General features: G+C 55.5%; 1 protein-coding gene across 22 annotated transcripts in view; it reads left to right on the top strand.

Annotated features, from left to right (window-relative positions):
• The first annotated feature begins 11,229 nt into the window (after positions 1-11,229).
• The window catches only part of TNS1 (tensin 1), a 214,210-nt gene continuing 204,520 nt past the window's right edge, over positions 11,230-20,919 (top strand). For 18 of the 22 annotated variants that reach the window (XM_074010045.1, XM_074010043.1, XM_015432758.4 and 15 more), the window contains exon 1: positions 11,230-11,626. In XM_074010045.1, coding sequence (XP_073866146.1) covers positions 11,531-11,626 — 96 coding nt within the window. In that variant the 5' untranslated portion in view covers positions 11,230-11,530. Of the gene's footprint in view, positions 11,627-18,540; positions 18,697-20,919 lie in introns of those variants that run through there. The other 4 variants (XM_065526058.2, XM_015432757.4, XM_074010049.1 and 1 more) reach the window with 1 other exon arrangement.

Raw genomic sequence — 20,919 nt, 5'->3', positions numbered from 1 at the left:
TGTGGTGAGGAGTAGGGGCAAGGGCCGGGGTCAGCAGCTGCCTGGCACAGGCTCATTCAGGGCTCTGCCAGGGACTCGGGCTTTAACAGTTTCAAGGCCTTTTTTGTTCTTGGAATGTTCTTTCTATCTAATAGTCTCTTGTTCTTGTTTCTTGGACGCATTGTCTTCTCTCATCTCGCTGAGGATGTAAATGGTCACTTATCTTGCAGCTTCTTCTTCCTGCATCTTGCTTGCTTCCTCCGGTTGCCTTTGCTGTCCTCCATTACCCTGCAAGTTTCCTTAGTAAAGGGATAGTCAAGGGCGGATTGGTTGCTCTGGGGTATCTGGCTGGGTGCTTCATTGGGGGAACTCCTGTCTGTGTCTTTGGGTTCCTGCTCTTGGGCCTCCACTTTTCTGCCTGGGGCAGGTCACAGTCAGGTAGCAAACACTCACTTTTTGCTAGCCCCCAGCCTTTAACTCAGGACCCCTCCAGCCTTGCAGTCTGGTCAACAGGGCCTGCTGTCCCCAGGCCACAGCCTGGCTATTTTCCTTTCTCTGTAATGAATCTGCTGTCTTCTGCAGGATCAGGGATGAGAGCTGGACACAGAGTTCTTCTTCCATGTTCTACCAACCTTCCTGTTTTAGGATCGCGTTTACCCTATCCCCAAAAGCATCTGAGCCACCAATCGTGAGCCTTTGGGGGCTCTGTGCTGTGAGCGAACCTGGCTGCTTCTCATTGGTTCCCCAGGCAGCTCAGGGGTCAGCGTTCTCAGGCTTATGATTCCGATTTGCCCGTCACTCCCTGGCTCCCAGAATTTTGACATTGTTGTCAGAGGTGATAATCAAGTTATTTAACCAGTGATCCTAGGGACTGGACTGCAGGGCTGGAGGGGTCCTTAGGTTCCCTGCTGGACCAGTAGTTGGCCCTTTCCTTGCTGAATTGAAGAGAGGCCTGCAGATCCAGGGGAGGGGCTGGCGCATTGGGCCTGTGGGGTGCTGTGGCTCTTCATCTACTGGCCCAGAAATATTTTAACACCCCCACAGCTGCCATGGCTGGGCTCTGCACACTGCTGAACATCTGCTCTCTCTCATTGCCGTTTCCGCTCCTTTTTTTCCCTCTTGGATTTATGCTTCAATAATAAAAAAAGGAACCCCCTTACTGTTGTTTTAGTGGGGGCTTAAGACAGAGCAAAATTCAACATGTGTGTTCAGTCGGCCCACTGCACCCGGAGGATCCACTTCACATTTCTGGGCTTGGCTCCCTTGCCTGCAAAAAAGAGTAGGGCGGTGGGGAGGCTGCAGCCGGGGATCGGGCATGGGGATGGCTCCTCTGGACTGTCTTTTTCCTGGTCTTAGGTGTGGTCTTGAGGCCGCTGACAGGATGGTGAGGTTTGAAGCCAGCAGGAGGGTGGGAGGGCAGGGATCAGGAGGCACTTCCCAATCATCCAGGGTGTGAAGTCAGAGAACAGGACGCACTGGGGAGGCACTGGAGTTACATCCTGACCTGACCTCCGGAATGTAACTGATTTCCCCTTTACGGACTCCCTTCCTCCTTTCATCAACAGAAGTCTGTCCTCAGGGCCTCCCTACTCTGAGGCGAAAGGGCAAGCCCCTTGCCGAAGGAGGAAGTTTAGGGCGGGCAGGGCAAAGGCATGAGGGGGCCTAAGGGCCTAGAAAGAGACTCAAGGGTGGAAAGAGGTCCCATGAGTCCCCCTCCTTGGTGCCCGAGCCTGGAGGGAAAGACAGTTTTCTCCAGGGAGATGGGGTGCTCATGGAGGAGGACTGGGGTAGTTCCTACCTGTAGGGCAGCCCCCAAACTGTCACCTCATTATAGTCAAAGTGATATAGACTAAGAATTATCTGGCAAGCTACCTCATTTGCACGTCCTTTTGCATCCAGTTTGCAGGTCAGCACAGTCATTTGGAATCCACGAATGGTCAGAAAGTTCCTTTAGTGTGTTCTTTTCTCTTTCTGGGAGACCCAGCTCTTCCCTTTTCCATTCTTCTCTCTCTCAGTCCCTCACTCCCCATCTACAGGGTCCCAGCGTTCATCCTTATCCTCCAGGGGACTCTCCATGTCCCTCAGGGGACCTGTGCTTTATGTGTGTCTGTATATGTTGTATATAATTCCTCTATTTCTTTTATTTTTCTTTTCTTTTCTTTTTTTGGAGACGGAGTCTCGCTCTGTTGCCCAGGCTGTAGTGCAGTGGCACGATCTCAGCTCACTGCAACCTCCACTTCCCAGGGTCAAGCAATTCTCCTGCCTCAGCTTCCCGAGTAGTTGGGACTACAGGCACGTGCCACCACACCTGGCTAATTTTTGTATTTTTAGTAGAGATGGGGTTTCACCGTGCTGGCAAGGCTAGTCTCAAACTCCTGACCTCGTGATCTTCCCGCCTCAGCCTCCCAAAGTGCTGGCAGGCATAAGCCACTGCGCCCAGCCTAATTCCTCTATTTCCAGGCCAATGTTTGCTTTCTTCCTTTGGCCACATAAAGAAAATGCGTCTGTCCCCTTTCTATCCAAGTTCCAGACTCCTTCCTGTTCCCCAGTTCCTTCCTGGCTCCCACCTCATGTTCTCAGCCTGTGCACCTCAGTCTGCCCCTCAGAGACAGAAAACTTAAGGAGGGGGACAATCTGAGTGGCCCAGGTGAGACCTGATTGGAGAAAGGGCTCTGAGGCATGGGAGCAGATGTCTGCGTGGGAAGCAGCCTCATTCCCCAGGGGGTCTAAGATGGCCCTGGAAATGGGTTTTGGATTCTGCAAGAGAATTCACACAGCGAGTTCCAGACTAAGTGAGATTGGAGATTTGGGGACAGGGACAGCAGGGCCAGCCTGTTTTCTTGCTAAGTTGAGCCAGGGCTTTGGATACTGAGATTTTATGCTGTGTCATGGGACAGTGAAGACTCAGACCTCATTTGGAGTTTAGAAGAAGAGCATGGGGAATAGTATGGGAATAATAGGGTGAAAAGAGAGGCCTCTCTGGCAATGTGGTGCCTCATTGGAAGTTCCGCCTAATGTCTGACTTGAGTATTTTTTGCTTTAGTCCTAGCCTGTTTCCTTGTGTTTGTCTTGAGTTGGGCTGCAGGGGCTCAGGAAATCGTTGCTGTGCTTCCTCCTTTCTCTTCTTGGACTGAGAAGCATCATATCCTCCAATTCCTCTCTCTTCTTGGGTTCCAGCCTCTTCATGTGCCTCTATTCTACCTCTCCTCTAGCTTGCTAACTGCATCTCCTAACAAAGCTGTTTTGGCCTCATCCTTCTGGGACTCCTGGCTCCTCTCCCTCAGGCGTTCGTTCCCTGGACAGTGGTGTGAACTGTGTGTTCCAGACAGGGTGCTCTGGCTGAGGGCTCTGGCGGGGAGCATCTGTCTAGTGGGTGTGGGGTGGGCAGTGTGCAGCTGGCAGAGCCAGGAGGGGTTGTGGGTGAGATATTGTTCAGTAGCTCCCGAGGGTGCCTCGATGAATCAGGTCCCCTGCCAGGCATGTTCACATTTAATTTAATCCTCACGATTAAACTCCATGAGGTTAGGATCCTAGTCTCCATTTTACAGAAGAGGAAGCAGGCTCAGCATAGGAAAATAACTCCCCAAGGTCACATGGCCCACAAGTGCCAGGGCCAGGAGTTGACCTTGGTCTCTTTGCTGGCTTTGTACCTGAATTCTTCTGTTTGGGAGGCGAGGGTGGGGACAATGGAGATGATGCAACACACACGTTTTCTTCAGCACGCACTCAACTGCCCTGGGAGGAAAGAAAACCAAACACAGAAGCAGCCGTGTTGCAGATGAGGACACTGAGGCTCCCAGAGGGGCAGTGCCCCAGGCTTATCCGTCCACAGGGCTGGCAGGGCCCTGGCAGGGATGGGGCCAGGCTGCCTAAGGGATGTCACATCAAAGACCTCCTCATCTCTGGTCTGCCTGGGGCTGGGCCTGCCCTGCTCTGCCCTAAAGCCACCAGACAGAATGAACATAGAACGTGCCAGAAGCCAAGTTCAAGTGGATCACAGAGGGGTCTGGGATCCTTGGGGTGGGAAAGAGAGGAAACCAGTTATTTCATTCAGTTCACCAGGCAGAATGGAAGTCTTCAGGCTCCAGGAGAGTCTCTAGCCTTGATGTGAGGGGATGCAAGGTCCAGCCAGGGCACAGTGAGTGCCATCTCTCCTGACTTCTGTGGAGCAGTGAAGCACTCACAAATGGGGGGACTTGAAGCCCCCCAGGAGTTTGTCCTGGACCTGACCCAGTGATGGCCTACTTCTAGACAGGAATCAAGTACCGTGAGACCCTTGGCCCAGGGTGGCTCCTGATCATAGGGGCCGCAGCTGGACTTTTGAGGGTCTCAGTCCATACTCCCCACTGGGTAGGTCCCTTCGGTGGTCTGAGCCTGGGGAGGCAGGAGTCACTGGGAGCTTCCAGTCATGCTTGCTTCTGGAGCCTCGATGTCAGGCTGTGTCTACCTTGTCTTTGCCGCGGTTTCCCTGGCTGCCCAGCTGCATTCTCTCCTCATTCTTTGATTCCTTTACTCTTCTCCCCTCTCCAGGGTGCTGGCCCTTCACTACCACTGGCTGCTCTTTACGGATGCTCAGGTGCCTCCCACCTTCCTCCCTGTCTCCCTTTCCTTTCATATTCCTCCTGCCCTGCTGCTTTGCTTGTTTCCTTCTCACCACTCACACTGGGTTGGCGCTTGCTCACATCTCCAGTCTTTGATGCCAGGTCTCAGCCCCAGTGCCGCTCCTATTTTGGATTGTTTCTCTGGGAGGGTCCATTTCCTTCCTCCTGTCCTCATCTCAGTCTTGGGTCCATCTGGGATCTGTCTGGGTGACCTGGGTCCCCCTGCCCTCATCCTTATCACAGTTCTCTGGCTATCTGCAGCGCATGGGCTGAGGGCCCCAGGCTGAGTGGGGCACTGGAGAGTCCTGGGGTTCTATTTCCCAGACTCCTTCTCACACTGCAGTAACCATTGCTTGGGAGTGGGCCCTGGAGAGGAGCCCAGTGAGATGATCCAAGGGGAGAGAGGTGGGTGGGGTGGCAGCAAGCCAGATGGAGGGAAGCTGCTAGATAGATGGACCTGAAGTGGTTGGGGACCTGATAATCTATCTGTATCTCCCCCGTGTTCCTGTCTCTCCCTCCTGGTGTCTCTAGCTCCCTGCCAGTCACTGTCACTGTCGCAGCCTCTCTGCATCATCTTGGATCCTAGGACTAGGAGCTTTAACTCAGCTCCCCTCCCCTTGTGCCTCCCAACCCAACTACCCTCTCTGTCCAGTTCAGGAGCAGACTGGCCAGTGGGCTGGTTTCCCAGGAAGGGGAGGGGGCTGCAGCAGGAGCGGCTGGGGGTGGGGGTGGATGGTAATTGTATTAGCTAGTGCTGATGCCATGGGCTTCCCAGACTGGGCCCTCCCCTGCCCTCCCCCTTTCCCTGGCCCTCCTTCCTCCTTCTCCTGCACTCTCCATTCATCTCACTCTCTCTCCCAGTTCCATCAGAATCAATTAGACAGTCCCTGCTTTAATCTCATTGTGGGAGCCTGGGCTCAGACCCAGCGCCCAGCTCCTAAGTCTGCAGTCTCCATGCTGGGCCCTGCATGGAACACACCAGGGCAGAGGGATAATCAAGATGACCCCAGGCCGCTGTCCCACTCCCCATCCTCAGATGCTCTGGCCTGTGGGATCCCCATGGATCAATACCCACCATCACTCCAGGCATATCCCACCCCGCCCCCACCCCTCCGTTTATCATGTCAGCTGCTGGGTGGTGATGGAAGTCATTTGGAAAGGGGCCCAGAGGACCTGAGATTCTCAGCCTGGAGAATAAAGGGGGGTGGGGGTGGGGTGGGGATAGGGGCTTGAATAATGAGCTGCAAGGGTCTGAAGGCATTCATTGTGCAGAAGAGAGTGATCAAGCTGTTCTCCTTCCTCAGGCAAGACAGACTAAGAGGAAATGGTCTGGAATTTGAAAGGGGGGATGGAGGTTAGGTATCAAGAGGAACTTCCTGCCTGTCAGAGATCAGAGACCTGGGCTAGTAATGGTGAAGGGGACAGAGAACTTAGGGACTCACCTCCTTGGGATATCCATGAGAGGAGAAACATTTCTTCCCCTCTCTTTCCCTCTCCCCCTCCCTCCTCTCCCTTCTCTCTGCTTTTCTGGTTATAAGGCTGTACTCTGGAAAAGCCATGACTCAGGAATGAGGGCCTCTTCCAGTTCTGGCACTGCCACTTTCTAGCTGTGTGACCCCTGGCAAGTCACTTTACCTCTCTGGGCCTCCATGTTCTCACATAAATCAGGGGCAGGGGTTCAAGTTTAACCGGAATCAGTGCTATATTGGGGAGCTGTTTCAGAACAGGGAGGTGGGGACTGTCATCAGGGGGTGTGTGGAGTGGAGGTGAATAAAGACCTCACGGTCCTGACTACAGTGACGGCAAAACCCTGAAAATGGCAATTCCTACTGGCCCATAATCCAGCTGTGGGAGGGAGCCAGTGGATTTGGAAGCAGAAATGGCCCTTCCTTCGTTCGTTCCTCCCTCCCTCCCTCCCTCCCTCCCTCCCTCCCTCCCTCCCTCCCTCCCTTCCTTCCTTCCTTCCTTCCTTCCTTCCTTCCTTCCTTCCTTCCTTCCTTCCTTCCTTCCTTCCTTCCTTCCTTCCTTCCTTTCTTCCTTCCATTTACCGAATAACTCATGATTATGGGCCCCCTGCAGGCACCATGCTAGGTACTAGGGATGTAGGCATGAACACTGATAAGGGCCTCTGGGACTGGCATTCTGGTAGGGAAAGGGGTGAGACAGGGAAGAATCCAGCAAATGTATCAAAAAGAAACAGTGCTATGAAGAAATGAACGTATTGATGTCACATAGATTTGAGGCTCAAAGTAATCGAAGGACTTTAATGGGGTGATCAGAGGAGGCCCAGGAGACACCGACACGGAGTCCATAGGAGATAGAGCCCCAGCTCTGCAGGAACCTGTATTCTGTTGTATGGAGAGAGGTTGGGTGTGAGTTCCGTGCCTTGTATATGGTTGGGCAATTCACCCATGCGTGCAGCTGGTGAAATCCATCCCTGGTGCAGCTGCTGAGGGGCCTGGGAACCTGCCTGGAAGGTGGGACCTGAAGGACAGCCCCTTGGGAATCCCGGGAGGAATCTCTGCGACTGGGAGAGTGGTGAAACTCTATCTCCCCAGCGGGTGGGGGTGAGGCGGGCCTGTAGTGATGTCCCATCTAATGGTGGAGAAAGGCTGAGGGGTCCCAGGGGAGTGGTCTCTGTGCATCTCTCTGTGGGTGTGAAAGCAAGAGCTGGAGTCTCCGATCAGATGCCCAAGTGATTCTCCCTAACAGGAGCTGCCTTTGTGCCCCTGCAGACAAAACCAGCCAGGGGAACTGTGGGCCTGAGGGCCTGTGACAGAGGAGGCTCTGTACCTACCCTGAGCCAGGTGGGCCCTCCTCCCATGACCTGCTCTCTTGTTTCCCCAACACCTGTGCTGGCTGCCTCTGGGAAATTTCCCGTTCTCTTATTGCTTCTCTGGAGGTAAAAGGGGCCCTCCTAGCCCTGACCCAGTGCAAACTTGGGGAGAAGGGCCCAGAGCAGACTGTGTCTGCAAACATGGGCTCCATCCCACTTGGCCATAGACTGTGGAGCCTCCTCCCTGGCCTGCACTCAGAATCCAGATCTCTGGTCTCATGGACGTGGTGGCGGGTGGAGAAGTCATTCCTCCTCCTCCAACTCCTGGCCAGACCCCCAATATAGCCCCCCTTGCCAGTCTGGACTCTGTGGCTGAGGAGAGGCATGGGAGGGAGGACGAGCAGGGGTGCTAAGGCTTGGAGACAGGTCCGGGATTTGTGGGAACCTGGAAAGGGCCATGTCACATGAGCAGGGGGACAAGGAGTCCCCAGGGGATAGGTTAACCCAGGAGGATGGTGACCAGCTCTTCAAAAGTTGCACTGGGGAGGGAAAGGCGAGGAGCCGGGGGCCACTGTTGGACCTCCACATGGGGCTACAGAGAGATCTCTTCATGTCACCTGGCATGAGGCCCTCAGGGCAGCCCAGAACCTGCCCAGGCTTCCCCGATCCCTACCCATGGGGGATACTTTGGCCTCTAATACACGTTTCCCTGCATCTGAGCATCTGTGTCTGGTCCACTGTGGGGAGCTTTGCATCTCCGTCCCTGACGCTCAGGGGCCTGGAGGGAAGATGGACTGAGCACCTACCAGGTGCTGCATGCCGTTTCTTTCTTTTTCTTTCCCTTCCTTCCCTTCCTTCTTCCTTTTCTTTCCTTCCTCCTTCCCTTCCTCCTTCCTTTTCTCTTTCTCTCTCTTTCTTTCTTTCTCTTTCTTTCTTTCTTTCTTTCTTTCTTTCTTTCTTTCTTTCTTTCTTTCTTTCTTTCTTTCTTTCTTTCTTTCTTTCTCTCTCTCTCTCTCTCTCTCTCTCTCTCTCTCTCTTTCTTTCTTTCTTTCTTTCTTTCTTTCTTTCTTTCTTTCTTTCTTTCTTTTCTTTCTTTTTCTCCTCTCTCTCTGTCTCTCTCTCTCTCTCCTCCTTGATGGAGTCTCACTCTGTCACCCAGGCTGGAGTGCAGTGGCGCAATCAACCTCCGCCTCCTGGGTTCAGGTGATTCTCCTGCCTCAGTCTCCCAAGTAGCTGGGATTACAGGTGCCCGCCTCCACACACGGCTTTTTTTTTTTTTTTTTTTGTATTTTTACTAGAGATGGGGTTTCACCATGTTGGCCAGGCTGGTTTCAAACTCCTGACCTCAAGTGATCTGCCCGTCTCAGCCTCCCAAAGTGCCAGGATTGCAGGTGTGAGCCACTGTGCATGGCCTGATGCAGTTTCTGATTCTTTGAGTGTTTTGAGGGAGAAAAGGGATCAAGATTGACAGAAGACCATTTGGGATTAGAACCCCCCACCCAACTCTCCCACTCCCATATGTGAATTTTGGTGAAAGAAGAAGCAAAGGGGATCCTGGCTAGAATCTTCCAGGAGGTTCTGGAGTGGCTTCAGGGGGGTCTGGGGATCCTGCAGCTGTTATCCTTGGAATTCTGTCCTCCCTTGGTGACGAAAACAGAACAGAGTACTTGTGGCAGTATGTCATTGACCTTCAGGTATTGAGGCACCTGGCATGAAGCTATATGGGGTATGAGGGGGTGGACAGAGGCTGGAAGTGGGAAGCTGGGATACCCTCCAGGCAGTGGCAGGCCTGGCTTCAGGTCCCTGTAAACCTTGGACTCTCTCCTCTCTCTTTGGAGCGTCCTTGGCTTGAGGCACCTCCTGCTGGGCAGTGGCTGGAAATGGACTCTGCCCTGCTGAGCTCAGTTCATCATTGGCTTCAGGCGGGGAAGCCTTGGATGCTGTCATCGCTTCCTTCCCTTTCTACTGGCTCACTCTTCTTTCCTTCTGTTTGTTGAGTGTCTCTCATGCCCAAGTGCTGAGAAGGTTTTGATAATTTTCTTAAGAAAAAGTCACCTTGTCCTCCTCTCTTAATCTAGGCAGGGTCGCACTTTAGCCAATCTTGTCTGAATAACTTCCTCCTATTTTAGAAATTCCACAAGTGATTCCTTTGGATGAAACTTCATTCTACTTGCGATGGATTAAACCCCATTTCCTTCTGTCTCATGTCTTATCTATTTCCCCTTATCTATTTCCTCTGAGATGGGGTAGGGAAGCTATGGAGATGGAAGGCCCCTGGAAGAGGAGGAAGGCCCCCTGTCAGACTTGGAACAGGACTCAGCAGTGCTAGGGCTTCCCTGGTGATTGTGGGCATGAACAAAGGCCCAGCCTGTTGGCGATGGGCTCACTTTAGTGTGGGGATCTCATTACCTCTCCTCCTACCTCCCTGACGCCCCCTCCAGCTTTTATCCAGAGCATGTGTGGCGGTTGGTGATCCCCCTTGCTGGAGGGCTTGTTAGGGGATGAGGGCTCCTAATGTCTCTCTTTCCCCCCTCTCCATCTACTCACCAGCAGGAACCTCTTCCTTCTCCCTCCCTGGGGTCCTGCTAGTCTCCCCCAAATGCTGGACCCCCCTGCCTTGTCTCGAGGTGGGGAGCTGCAATGGGGACGGGCAGGGCCTGAGGAGTCTGTGGTGGGGGGCAGGCGGAGGAGAGCTTGGGGGCAGGGGTGAGCTAGCTGAGAAACTTTCAGGTCTTCTGCTCACACAGTGGGAAAGGGACCCTGGCTGGTGCAGGAGACGAAGGGGACAGGGAGGCAGCATCATCTGGAAAAATGGCCCTGAGATGGTGCTAGGGCAGCCCAGCCCCAGGGGGATGGGGGAGGGGTCTGGCTGGGCTCCAGTGGCGCTTGCTGCGGAAGAGGCCCCCTGGCAGCTCCTCCGCCCCATTCTCTCCCGGCTTGGCCGGCTGCCTGCCCTCCCACTTTCTCTGCAGTCACAGAACCCCGAGCAACACTCATGGGTGCCCCTCCAGCTCTCTGCAGTCTGTCTGTGGGTCTCCGCCTGCCTCTCTCTGCCTTTGTCTCCCTGTCTCTGTGTCTCTCCCCATCTCTCTCCAGAGTCCAGGACCTGCGCCTCCCCTCTTTTTCCTTCCCTCTCCCTAGTTCTAGGGTCCTAATAGGATGACCTCACACAATATTCCCGAGAGGCCCCCATCCTCTGTTCAGCTGAGCACAGAAGAGGTAGCAGAGGGCAGGCAGAAGGGAGAAGATGGGAAATTGAGGCCCTGAACCCAGAGCAGGCAGGTGCAGCTCCAGTCCTAGAGTGCTGGTCCAGCTCTCCTCTCTCCCAGGCAGGGTCCCTTCCAACCTGTAGGGGCCCTTTGGATGTGCTGAACGTCTGAGCGCCCTCACACTGAGTTGGCTAGAGAGAGATCCTGGCTGAGGAGTCGGAGTGTGTGGCCAGGGTCAGAGGTTGGAGGTGGGACTGGACAGCTGGTCCAGACTGTGCACAGAGTCCCCACGTGCACGCCTGGCACAGGGATGTGTCTACTTGGGTCATGGAAGCCGCAGGCCTCCGTTTAAGTTAATTACATTATGCCCTGGGGAGCAATATGGGAATTGGAGTGGGCTCTGGAGGGAATCCACACTCACTCACACACGCAGGCTCACACCCTCACTGCAGCCAGGAGCACAATGCTGCCGCCGCCGCCTCGGCTCCCACGGCTGCCGCTCCTTCCTCGCAGGTGGACGCCCGGCGCCGGGCGCCGCCTCTGCCGGGTCCCCTCTAGCCTCCCCCACGCGGCTTCCCGAACCTCAGAAGTTGCCGGGGTGCCGGCACCCTCCCCGCAGCGCGCCCGGGAAGCAGGAGGCGGAGGCTGTCACGCCGCCAGGGGAGGAGAAAGACGCGGAGGAAGAGTCTCAGAGGGTGCAAGCCCCCTGCCGCCCGCACCCCGTGGGGGTTCCCCGGAGATGGAGCCCAGTCCGGGCCGCGCCGCGGGCCTCCCGCCCCGCGTCTCCCGCTAGAGGGGGCAGGACACCGGCTGCTCCTCCGGGGCTGAGACTCCGGGAGACCGGGGACAGGGTAGGGCAGGGCGCCCGCCTTCCTAGCCCGCCCCAACCCCGGAACTCTGCGCCAGGAGCGGCGGGTCCACCTCTCCCGACCCTCGCGCCCCAGGCGCCCACTCCAGGGGTCAGCATGACTCGGCTGAGTTGGTGCTTCTCCTGCGTGATCCGTTGGGGCAAGTACCTCTTCTCGTGCCTCTTGCCCCTGCGCTTCTGCCTCCGCAGCCAGGTAAAAGGTCTCGGCAACACCTGGCCCCTTCGGACCCCCGCCCCCTCCCTCCCAGCAGCTTCCCTCCCGCAGTTTCCTCGGCATTCGATCTGACTTACTACCCTCCACTCTCAGGGACCCTCCGTCTTGGCCGTCGTCAGCCTGGCTCTCAGCAGAGTTTGGGACTCCGGGGGAGTCGCCACCCAGACTGCTGGGATCCAGGAAGGAGAGTTGCTGCCCCTCCCCCAGCGCACACCCCTGAGTGTCTTGGGCTTGGATCAGAAGTCTGAAGGATAGCACCAGAGTCTGTGGGAGGGCGGCGAATTTGGGGATACAGAGTAAAGTTCCTGGGGTTTTAAGCATCCCTCTCAAATTTCCGTGGGAAGAGAAGGTGGGTTCCTGGAAATGCCACCTGCTCCCCAATCCCTAGAAGCCGCCGAGTTAAGGCAGCGAGGTAAGGAAGTCAAATGGACACGGGAATGGGGCGGCTGGGGAACAGCAGGAGGGATTTCCCACTTATCCAGGAGGATGGAGGGACCAGGGAACTGGGCAGGGAGAGGATGGGGGCTGGGGCGCCAGGGAGGGAGCAGCAGCTGGGTTGGGGGCAGGAGCAGGGGTCTGGAGAACGTGCAGTGCTGTGGGTGGGCGTGTCCTGGTTGAATATCGGTCTCCCTGGGATTCTCAGAGAAGATGCTTGACGTTGCCTTCAGCAGGTGTGTAACGTGTGTATGTGTGTGGGTGGGGGGAGTATAGACCTGAGGGTGGAGGTGGAGGTGGGGGCATAGCTACAAAGTAGGGAATTGGAAAAACTGTGCGTAACTTTAAAGTCTCCCTGGAGGACCAGGAGAACCCCAAGATCATAACCTAGAGCCCCCAGGACCCCAGGACCCTCTAATGAGGGGAAGGATTCCAGGGACTGGAAGTCCTGGCTTTCTGACCCACTCTCTTGGGACAGGGAAGGTCCCCTGTCACAGGGGAGGGGAAAGTCCTCCATTCTGGTTAAGACTCCCAGCTATGGAGCCAGCCACCTGGGTTTGAATTCTGGCTTTACCAGCTGTAGACCTTGGGCTGGTTACAGGATCTGCCTGTATCTTGGTTTTCTCATCTGTGAAATGGGGATAATGAAAATATCTACATCGTTGGAGTGTTGTGAGGATTAAATAAGGTAATGCACTTAAAGTGTTTAACTGTGCCTACTCCATAACAGGTGTTTGATAAAAAACAGGGATATTATCATTGTTATTGTCTGCTTCCAGCAGAGATCTTGCAGACCATTAGGCAGGCCAGAGTATGTAGGGATGGAGAGATTTCTCCCAGTATCCATGCTTGCCATCCACAGGCTCCTTCTGCTTCATTAGGAGCTTGGACTTTTAACTCCTTCTCCCAGGTGTTACCTCTGAGCCTCAGTTTCCCTTTCTGCTGTTCCGCAGTGGGGAAAGGTGCCAGCAGGCTTCCGTTCCAGTTACCCAAGGTATGCTTTGAAATCTTCCAGCAAAATGCATTGTCCTCAGGGATTGGCTGAGAGGCAGGCCCTGCAGCTGCAGATCACAGGGCTGGAGCCCTGTCCACATTCCACTGGGTTCTGAGTTCAGATGCCATGAAGTCTGGATTTCTAGATTTGAGAAAAGGAGCCTGAAGTGGGAAATGGCCGGCCAGGATCAGGTCAGTTGGACCCCAGACTGCTTAGCAACACCCCCTCCCCATTTGCAGAGGTAGAGGATGATGGAACCACTTCACTCCGTTCTCCTTTTCCTTCTGGGCCAGGATTTGAGCTGGCGGCTGGGGGTGGGAGGGTGGATGAACAGCTGCAGCTGCCTCCCTCCAGCCTTTGAGAGGCCTGAGTCAGGCAGGAAATTAGAGCTGGGGAAGAGATCAAGATTGCGGAGTAGAGCTCTGGGAAGGATCTTATTAAGCACTGTTGGGATTGGGCCCAGACACGGTCCCCACCCAGCGTGATGGGGAAGGGGTGGTAGGGGAAGGGGTGTGAGTGAGGCTCCTTCTCGTGTCAGCTGGGGATACTGAGGCTCATGCAGGGCCTGGTTGGAGCTCTGCCTTCTCTCTCAGAGAGCACCCACATTTCTGCAGTGCAAGAGAGTGACCTCAGTCTGGTACTAGAGGAGTGCTGGATGTGGAGGCTGGGGGCAGGGCCTCCCCTGGCCCATGTGGTGCCTTGGTGGGCATTAGAATGTAGTGCCCCATGCTCTGGGCTGATGAATCTCATGCCAGGGTTTGGTGGGTGGGGCATGGAGAGGACTTGAGCCCCCACTTACGAGCCCTCTGCTAGAGGTCGGGGCACCCAGGACTCAGAGGCTGAGGTGTATGGGTGAGGCAGCATGGCTTACCTAAGGGAGGCTCTAGGAGCCTCAAGGGACAGACCCTGCCTGCACCCAGATCTCTCCTTGTTGACTCTTCTGAAGCCACTAGGGAGCCAGTTGGTCTCATCTTGACCCACGTTGTAGCACTATCCTTGGCTCCCCACTCTTTCCTGCCAAGCAAGACCTGGCTGAACCCCTCCCTGGAGCCTCAGCATCAGCCCTTAGGTGAGTGGAGAGAACAGTCAATACGTCACCACAACATGGAAGCAGAGCCCCTAGTCCTGGGGTGACCATATAGCTGTAAGAAATTTCTCCATCCATGGGAGATGTGGAATCGGATGCCCTGAGCTCCATTTTCACACATCATACTAGCTGTGTGACTCTGAGCCAGTTGCTGAACCTCTATATGACTCAGTTTCTGCACTTATAAAACGAGGGTTAGTAGGAGCCTTCAAGATGATGCAGCAAGCCAAGTGCCTAGTTAATTGGTATTAATCTTGCCTGGGGAAGGGGGAAGAGTATCAGATTCTGAGGGGGTGAGAGGGTGGAGGTCCAGGAGCTGAGTGCTTCGGTGCAGATTCCTGGGTCTCGTGCTGTTGGGATCTATACCTGGACACTGGTGGAGAACCCCATTGCCAGCTCTGCACCTACCTGTTGGACATGAGCCCCTCAGGACGGTCTGGGAGGAAGGCTGCAGTGTGAGTGGCCCCAGTGTGAGAGGCGGCAGGCTGCAGGGTTTAGGGACAAAATCTGGGGTCTGGGAGCCGAGAGACTGAATCTCTGCTTTTTATGGGCTCTGTGACCTCTGATGAGTCACACCACCTCTTTTGACGCAGTGTGACTGTCTGTTAAGCAAGGGGGCTGGATAAGGCTAGAGGTGCCCTGAGACTAACCTTCCTGGCAAACTCATTGGTTTGGGCCTTCAGAGTGGTTTTTTTTAAGCCAACACTTTCAAATTTGTATTTTTTCAATTTTGTAAAAATATTTTATATAAAATATGGAGATGGGGGTTCTATGGCAGATCAGAAGATGTGGAGATGTGGGCTTGTGTTGCTGCATGCTGTAGTGGGGAACCAAGGAATGGGTGTCCCCCTCAGCAGGGGCCTGCCCTCAGCAGGTCCTTGTGACCCCTTGCCCGCTCCCCTCATTGAACTTCTAGGTGACCCCCAATGGCTGTTACTGTGACCCCTGGGCAGCTGAGCTTGAAGGCCTTTACAGCTCTAAAATGCTCTGTGACCTTCAGATGCTGTGACCAGTGGTGACAAAGGAAAGGCTTAATGCCCTGGTAGGAGAGGGGTGGACATAAGAATGTTTTGATGGACAAGAGTCAAAGGAAAGGAAGACTGAATTGGATGGGGATGGGGCCTTGGCCTGGGAAACTCGTGGCATCACAGAAGGAGGAGCTGGAAGGGAACTTGGAGGCCATCAGCCTGGTTATTCTGCAGGTAAAGGAAACTGAGGCCCAGGGAGGGGCCTGCCAGGCTCAGGCTCTAAGACCATTAGCTCATTCCTGCCCACACTCACCCTTCCTTCTGCCTTGGCTCCACCCTCCTCCAGGCCCAGGGCCAGCACCAGAGCCCACAGACCTGACTCTGTTTCTTCAGCTGGCTGCTGAGCAGGGGGCTGGAGGGAGGAGCGGAGGGAGGGTCTCTGCACGCAGCGGGAAGGCAGGAATGGTGGGGATGACGCAGGGTTGGGGCTGGGTTCAGAGGCTTCTGGATGCCAGTGTCGAGCCCCGGCCAGTCCTCCAGTGTGTACTCCATGTCTGCTGTGTGAGACAGGGGTCTGGGCACAGGGTGGGGATCCCAGGATGTACGAAACCATCCGGGCCTGTGGAGAGTCTGCAACTGGCTAGAGCTTGGCAGCGGGGCATTGGCAGCAGGCAGAGGTGGCTGCAGATAGGGTGGCACTGAAAGCGTGGGCGAAGGTGTACAGGCAGGGCTGCCTGAGGCCCTTTTGAGGGGAAGAGAAGGAAGGTTTGGGAAGGAAGCAGTGAATACTTACAGGAGGAAAATATGTGAGGACCCATTGACTAATTGATTGGGTGATTGAGTCATTCTTCAACCATGTCTGGTGCCTACTGTATGCCAGGCTCTGGGGATACAAAACACAGGACATGTCCTTGCCCATGTGTGGGTGGGGGTGTAGACACCAGGCTGTGAAGGAGGAACAAAGGCTGACAAGCCTGGAACAGGGTCATTACACACAGTTGGAGACACCTCAGTTGGCAGAGTCAACATTCAACAGGGAGAATGGTGGTTAATTAGCAGGAAGGACTTCCTGATGATGAGTAATTAATATACAGGAGAGACCCCATAGGCTTGGAGAAGGGGGATGGGGGTATTCTGGAGGGAGGGTTTCTCCAAGGGAACCCCCAGCACTAGGGTCCCCCACTTCCATTCTCGGTCCTAGCTGAGGAGCCTAGGGAGGCAGCAGGGCCTCCTTGGGCTGCGTGGGAGGCCAGACAAGTTGGTGTCGCTGTGACTTGGTCTTTGGTCTGGTTTTCCAGTATTTCTGGGAAGCTCCAAGGTGATTTCTCAGAACTCCAGAGAAAGCTGCCTGTAGGCGTCTTCAGTGACGCCAGCAGTGAAGGGCCTCCTGAAGATCACTCCCCTTTGCTTGCCTGGTGCTCTAGCCAGGGGAGATGGGAGGGTTTGCGGAGGTTTGTCTATGGACATCCCCAGCCGTGACTGCAGGCCCAACCCACTGTGGAACAGTGGTTCGTTTCAGTGTTGGTTCATTTCAGTGACATAAAATGTCAGTGAAGCCCCAGTAGGCTTGGGGTAGGGAGTCCAGAGGAGCATTGTGATCCTGGCAGGGAAAAGATGCTAGAGGCAGGATCTTTCCCAGCCCTAGAGCTCTGAAGGACTTGGAGAAGTATGCAGAGGGGACCCTGACTCCTTTAACAGAACAAAGACTCTTCACTCAGGTACCGGCTTTAGGAAGGATGGGAAATTGGCACTTCACTTCAGTGTCCTCCCCTGACATCTCAGAACCACCAAACAATAGATGGTTAGTTCCTGGTGCCGTGGACAACCTGTGTATCCGAATACAGCAGTCTTTTTTCAGATGAAGAGTCAGTGTTTCCCCTTCATTCTGGGGTTTCCCAGGTAGATGTCTTGGGTGGTCCCTGGGCTGGGAGTCTGCACAAGTGGCTGGGCAGGTCCCGTGAAGGAGGCCGGTGGTTGCACGGTATGTGGTGCTGACGGAGAGCGGCATGGCGTGGTCTGGGGTGAGTGGGGGAGGGAGGCAGGGGATCTGTAACCCTTTGTGCATGTGGCCCTGGTGCATGTATAGCACAGTGTACATAGGAGGCCAGGCAAGAGGATTTTTCTTGCTAAGTGACTCAGTCTAGGAACGAGGTCTCCTAGTGCCTACCCTGGGCGGGCTCTTGTGTGTTGACGTGAGTTGGACTACGTCCTTGTGTGTGTGTGTGTCCACAGGAGGGTGTGGGACTGAGCCCTCCCTCCTTCTCCTGGACAGCTCCAAAGAGCAGAACGGGTGATTCATTGGCCCCCACCCACCCACAGTTGGTCCAGCCAAGGCCAGAGCTCAAAGACGAAGGGTGTTTTTGGAGGGGACCGTGGTGGTTCCAGACAATGAGGGCCTGGGGCAGACTTTGCTGGATTCCCCCTTAGTGCTCCCTAGGAATACTTTTGGGTTCTGACCCAGCCTCCTTTCCACCCTCTAGACCCCAACAATTGTCTCTGGGCAGAGGTGGGGGCGAGGGGAGGGGAGGGCTGGTGGGCAGGGGACGCTGTGGGGAAGAAGGAGGCCTGTGGAATGGTGGGAGGGGAGAACTGGGCCCAAGGAGGGGGAGAGAGGAGGAGGGGAAGGAAGTGGGGAAATGCAAACCAAATGTTGGCCCTGGGTACAGTCAAGAAAAACATACTCTCGCGGGAGCCTGGAGCGGGGTTCCCTTTCAGAAAGGCAGGAAGGGCTGGGACAGATGTTTGGAGGAAAGAAAGAAAGAAGGGGGAAAAAAAAGAAATAGGAAAAAAATTGGAATGAAACTCACAGCCTGGGGCCAGGGCCATTCTTCCCCAGTCTCAGGCCTGATTTCTTCTGTGTTAAGGCCTGTCCTGGGCTCTGAGCTTGGCGCGTGGGCACCAGAGTCTGTCCCAGTCTGTGTGTGCAAATGCATGTGTGTTCCGAGGAGGCCAGGAAGGCAGGCACGGGTACTTGGAGAGGGGGAGGGGCCAAGGCACCCTGAATGTGCCGGCTGTGCGGGCCTGGAGCTGCCTGTTCATCCATCAGTGGTCCGGAGGGTTCCAGGAGTGAAGACCCCCAGGCTGGTTTGCTGGGGGTGGGGGTCTGCAGTGAGGAGGGAGGACTCTAGGCCCACCAGCACCAGATCAGAAGACGGAGGAGCCTTAGTGGCACACAGGGGTTTTGTGTCCCGGGGTGGGGGCGCGGCTTAGGGGGGCCCTGCCTCTGGTAGCTGTCTCTTTTCCCTGTCCCCTTTACGCCCCTGCAAAGCAGGGCTCCTGACCCTCAAGGCCACCGGTGGAGCCTGGGAGGAGGGAGGAGAGAGGAGGCTGGGACGAGGGGGTGGAGTGGGGGAGAGGAGGAGGAGGAGGAGGGAGGGTGAGCTGGAGGCAGCAGGGCGAGAGGCCCAGCAGATGCTGGCGGAGCTGGAGCAGCAGCGGACTCAGAGAGCCCTTCTACCAGCGCCGCGGGGACTCTAGCTTCAGGGGCTCTTCGCAGGCCCTGGGCGTGCCCCAGGGACGGGACCCGGCAAAGATGACGTGGATCTGTCTGTCCTGCATGCTCTGGGTAGGTCTGGCTGCTTTAGCTACGACATTACTCTTCCTTAAGCCTCCCGTCCCCCAGCGGCCCCTGCCACCTTATCCTTTCGCTGACAGCCTGGGGTGGGGGGTGTCAGTCTTGAAGGAGGGGCCTTTCTGTCTCTGACCTACAGAAGGACAGACTGACTTGAGCAACCCTCAGCCGGAAGACTTTCCCCACCAACAGGGCCCAGGCCCAGCGACCCGGGTCAGTACATCCCCTGTCCCACCTCCCCGCCCCCCAGTGGAGTCCCAGAGCTGTAAGTGGAAGGAAGCCATGGAGAAGTTTGCTTCTCTTTAGAGCCTTTCCCCCTAACTCACATCCCATAATGGGGCGAAAATTCTTCACCGCCCCCCACTCACTTGCTGAGCCCAAGAGCTTGAGGAGGAGGCAGTGATGGGGCTGGGGAGCAGAGAATAGTAGCCCTGAATATTAAGTCTGGAAGAGCTGGACTGGGGGAGAATTCTCAGATTCCATCCCCTTTATTCCTTCTACACCCAGTTTCAGCTTCCACCCACTGCCATCCCTTCCTCCATAGCTCTCCCCTGCTACCAAGACTTCCCCATCCCGGAGAAGGGAGCCATGGCCTGCTCTTCCCCCTTTCTTTCTTGGCCCCAGGTTCAAGAAGGTGGGTCCCAGGATGGGGATGCCTGGGGGGCCAGCAGAGGGGCCTGGGGCCATGTGGTGAAGGTTAAAAGTCTTAAGGCCAGACCTAGGCTGAGGCTTCTGGGAAAAGGGGGATGGGAGAGGGCTGCCTGCTGCAGAAGGGCTGGGGGTCAGAGGAGGAGAGGACCCCTTCCTCAAAGGGGCTCCTGTGGGACTGTCTTGGCTAGGCAAAGGCATGCATGGGGTCAGGAGGGCGAGGAAGTCGTCCCTGGCTGAGGTTACTGTTGGGCTCTGAGAGAGTGATGACTGGTTTGGGGGAGGGGGCTTCAGGACTGTGATCCAGATGTGGCCTTTCCTGTCCCTTTCCTTGTTCTGGCCACTCCTTGGGAGGGCCCTCTTGGCCCAGGCAAGCCCATGCTGGGGTCAGTTGTGGGAACACAAACTTGGGCAGCCAGGTATCCTCTGGGCAAAGAAAGAAAGGGTTGTGGAGGGGGCCTGGAATGAGGAGGTTTGGGTGGCATGTTGGGCCAGGGTGCTGGGATGGGTTGGATTAATAGATTGAGAGTGACTGCGGAGGCCTGCACACAGGATGCATTTGTGGTTTACTGGGCTGGTGTTGACATCTGGAAAATGGGAGCCTTGGCCAGGTTCGTCTCTGTGCTGAGGACAGAGGTAGGCAGGAGGGAGATCTGCAGCAAGAAGGATGGCAGGTAGACGTCCAGGGGTGACACAAGAAGGACGGCAGGTAGACATCCGGGGTGACACAAGAAGGACGACAGGTAGACGTCCAGGGGTGACACAAGAAGGACGGCAGGTAGATGTCCAGGGGTGACACAAGAAGGACGGCAGGTAGACGTCCAGGGGTGACACAAGAAGGACGGCAGGTAGACGTCCAGGGGTGACACAAGAAGGAGGGCAGGTAGGCGTCCAGGGGTGACACAAGAAGGAGGGCAGGTAGGCGTCCAGGGGTGACACAAGAAGGATGGCAGGTAGGCGTCCAGGGGTGACACAAGAAGGAGGGCAGGTAGGCGTCCAGGGGTGACACAAGAAGGAGGGCAGGTAGGCGTCCAGGGGTGACACAAGAAGGATGGCAGGTAGACGTCCAGGGGTGACACAAGAAGGATGGCAGGTAGACGTCCAGGGGTGACACAAGAAGGATGGCAGGTAGACGTCCAGGGGTGACACAAGAAGGATGGCAGGTAGACGTCCAGGGGTGATGAGCTGCTATGAATGGAGAGAGGGCTCTATAGCCCCCTTCAGATGACTGATATTGGGAAAAGTGCCTCATCCCAGTGAGCCTCTGCTTCCCCATGGGTGAAATGAGGATTTTAGACAAACGGGGTGCAGAGAGGTAGGGATGAGATTTTGTATCCTATTCCCCAGGGCAGTGCCTGGCAGGTAGAGTGCTCTACTGGTGTTATACCCTCCCTGAGAGTAGGGGGAAGTCTGGGGACCAAGGCAGCTGTAGGTCTCCTTGAGTGTCTTTATTGTTATTTATTCATTTTTTAAAATTGAGATGGAGTCTTGCTCTGTTGCTCAGGCTGGAGTGCAGTGGCATGATCTTGGCTCACTATAACCTCCACCTCCTGGATTCAAGCAATTCTT

Source organism: Macaca fascicularis, chromosome 12 (genome assembly GCF_037993035.2).
Source record: "Macaca fascicularis isolate 582-1 chromosome 12, T2T-MFA8v1.1".
Classification (NCBI taxonomy): domain Eukaryota; kingdom Metazoa; phylum Chordata; class Mammalia; order Primates; family Cercopithecidae; genus Macaca; species Macaca fascicularis.
The sequence above is the reverse complement of the archived record's forward strand: the minus strand, read 5'-3'. Positions and strand labels throughout refer to the sequence as shown.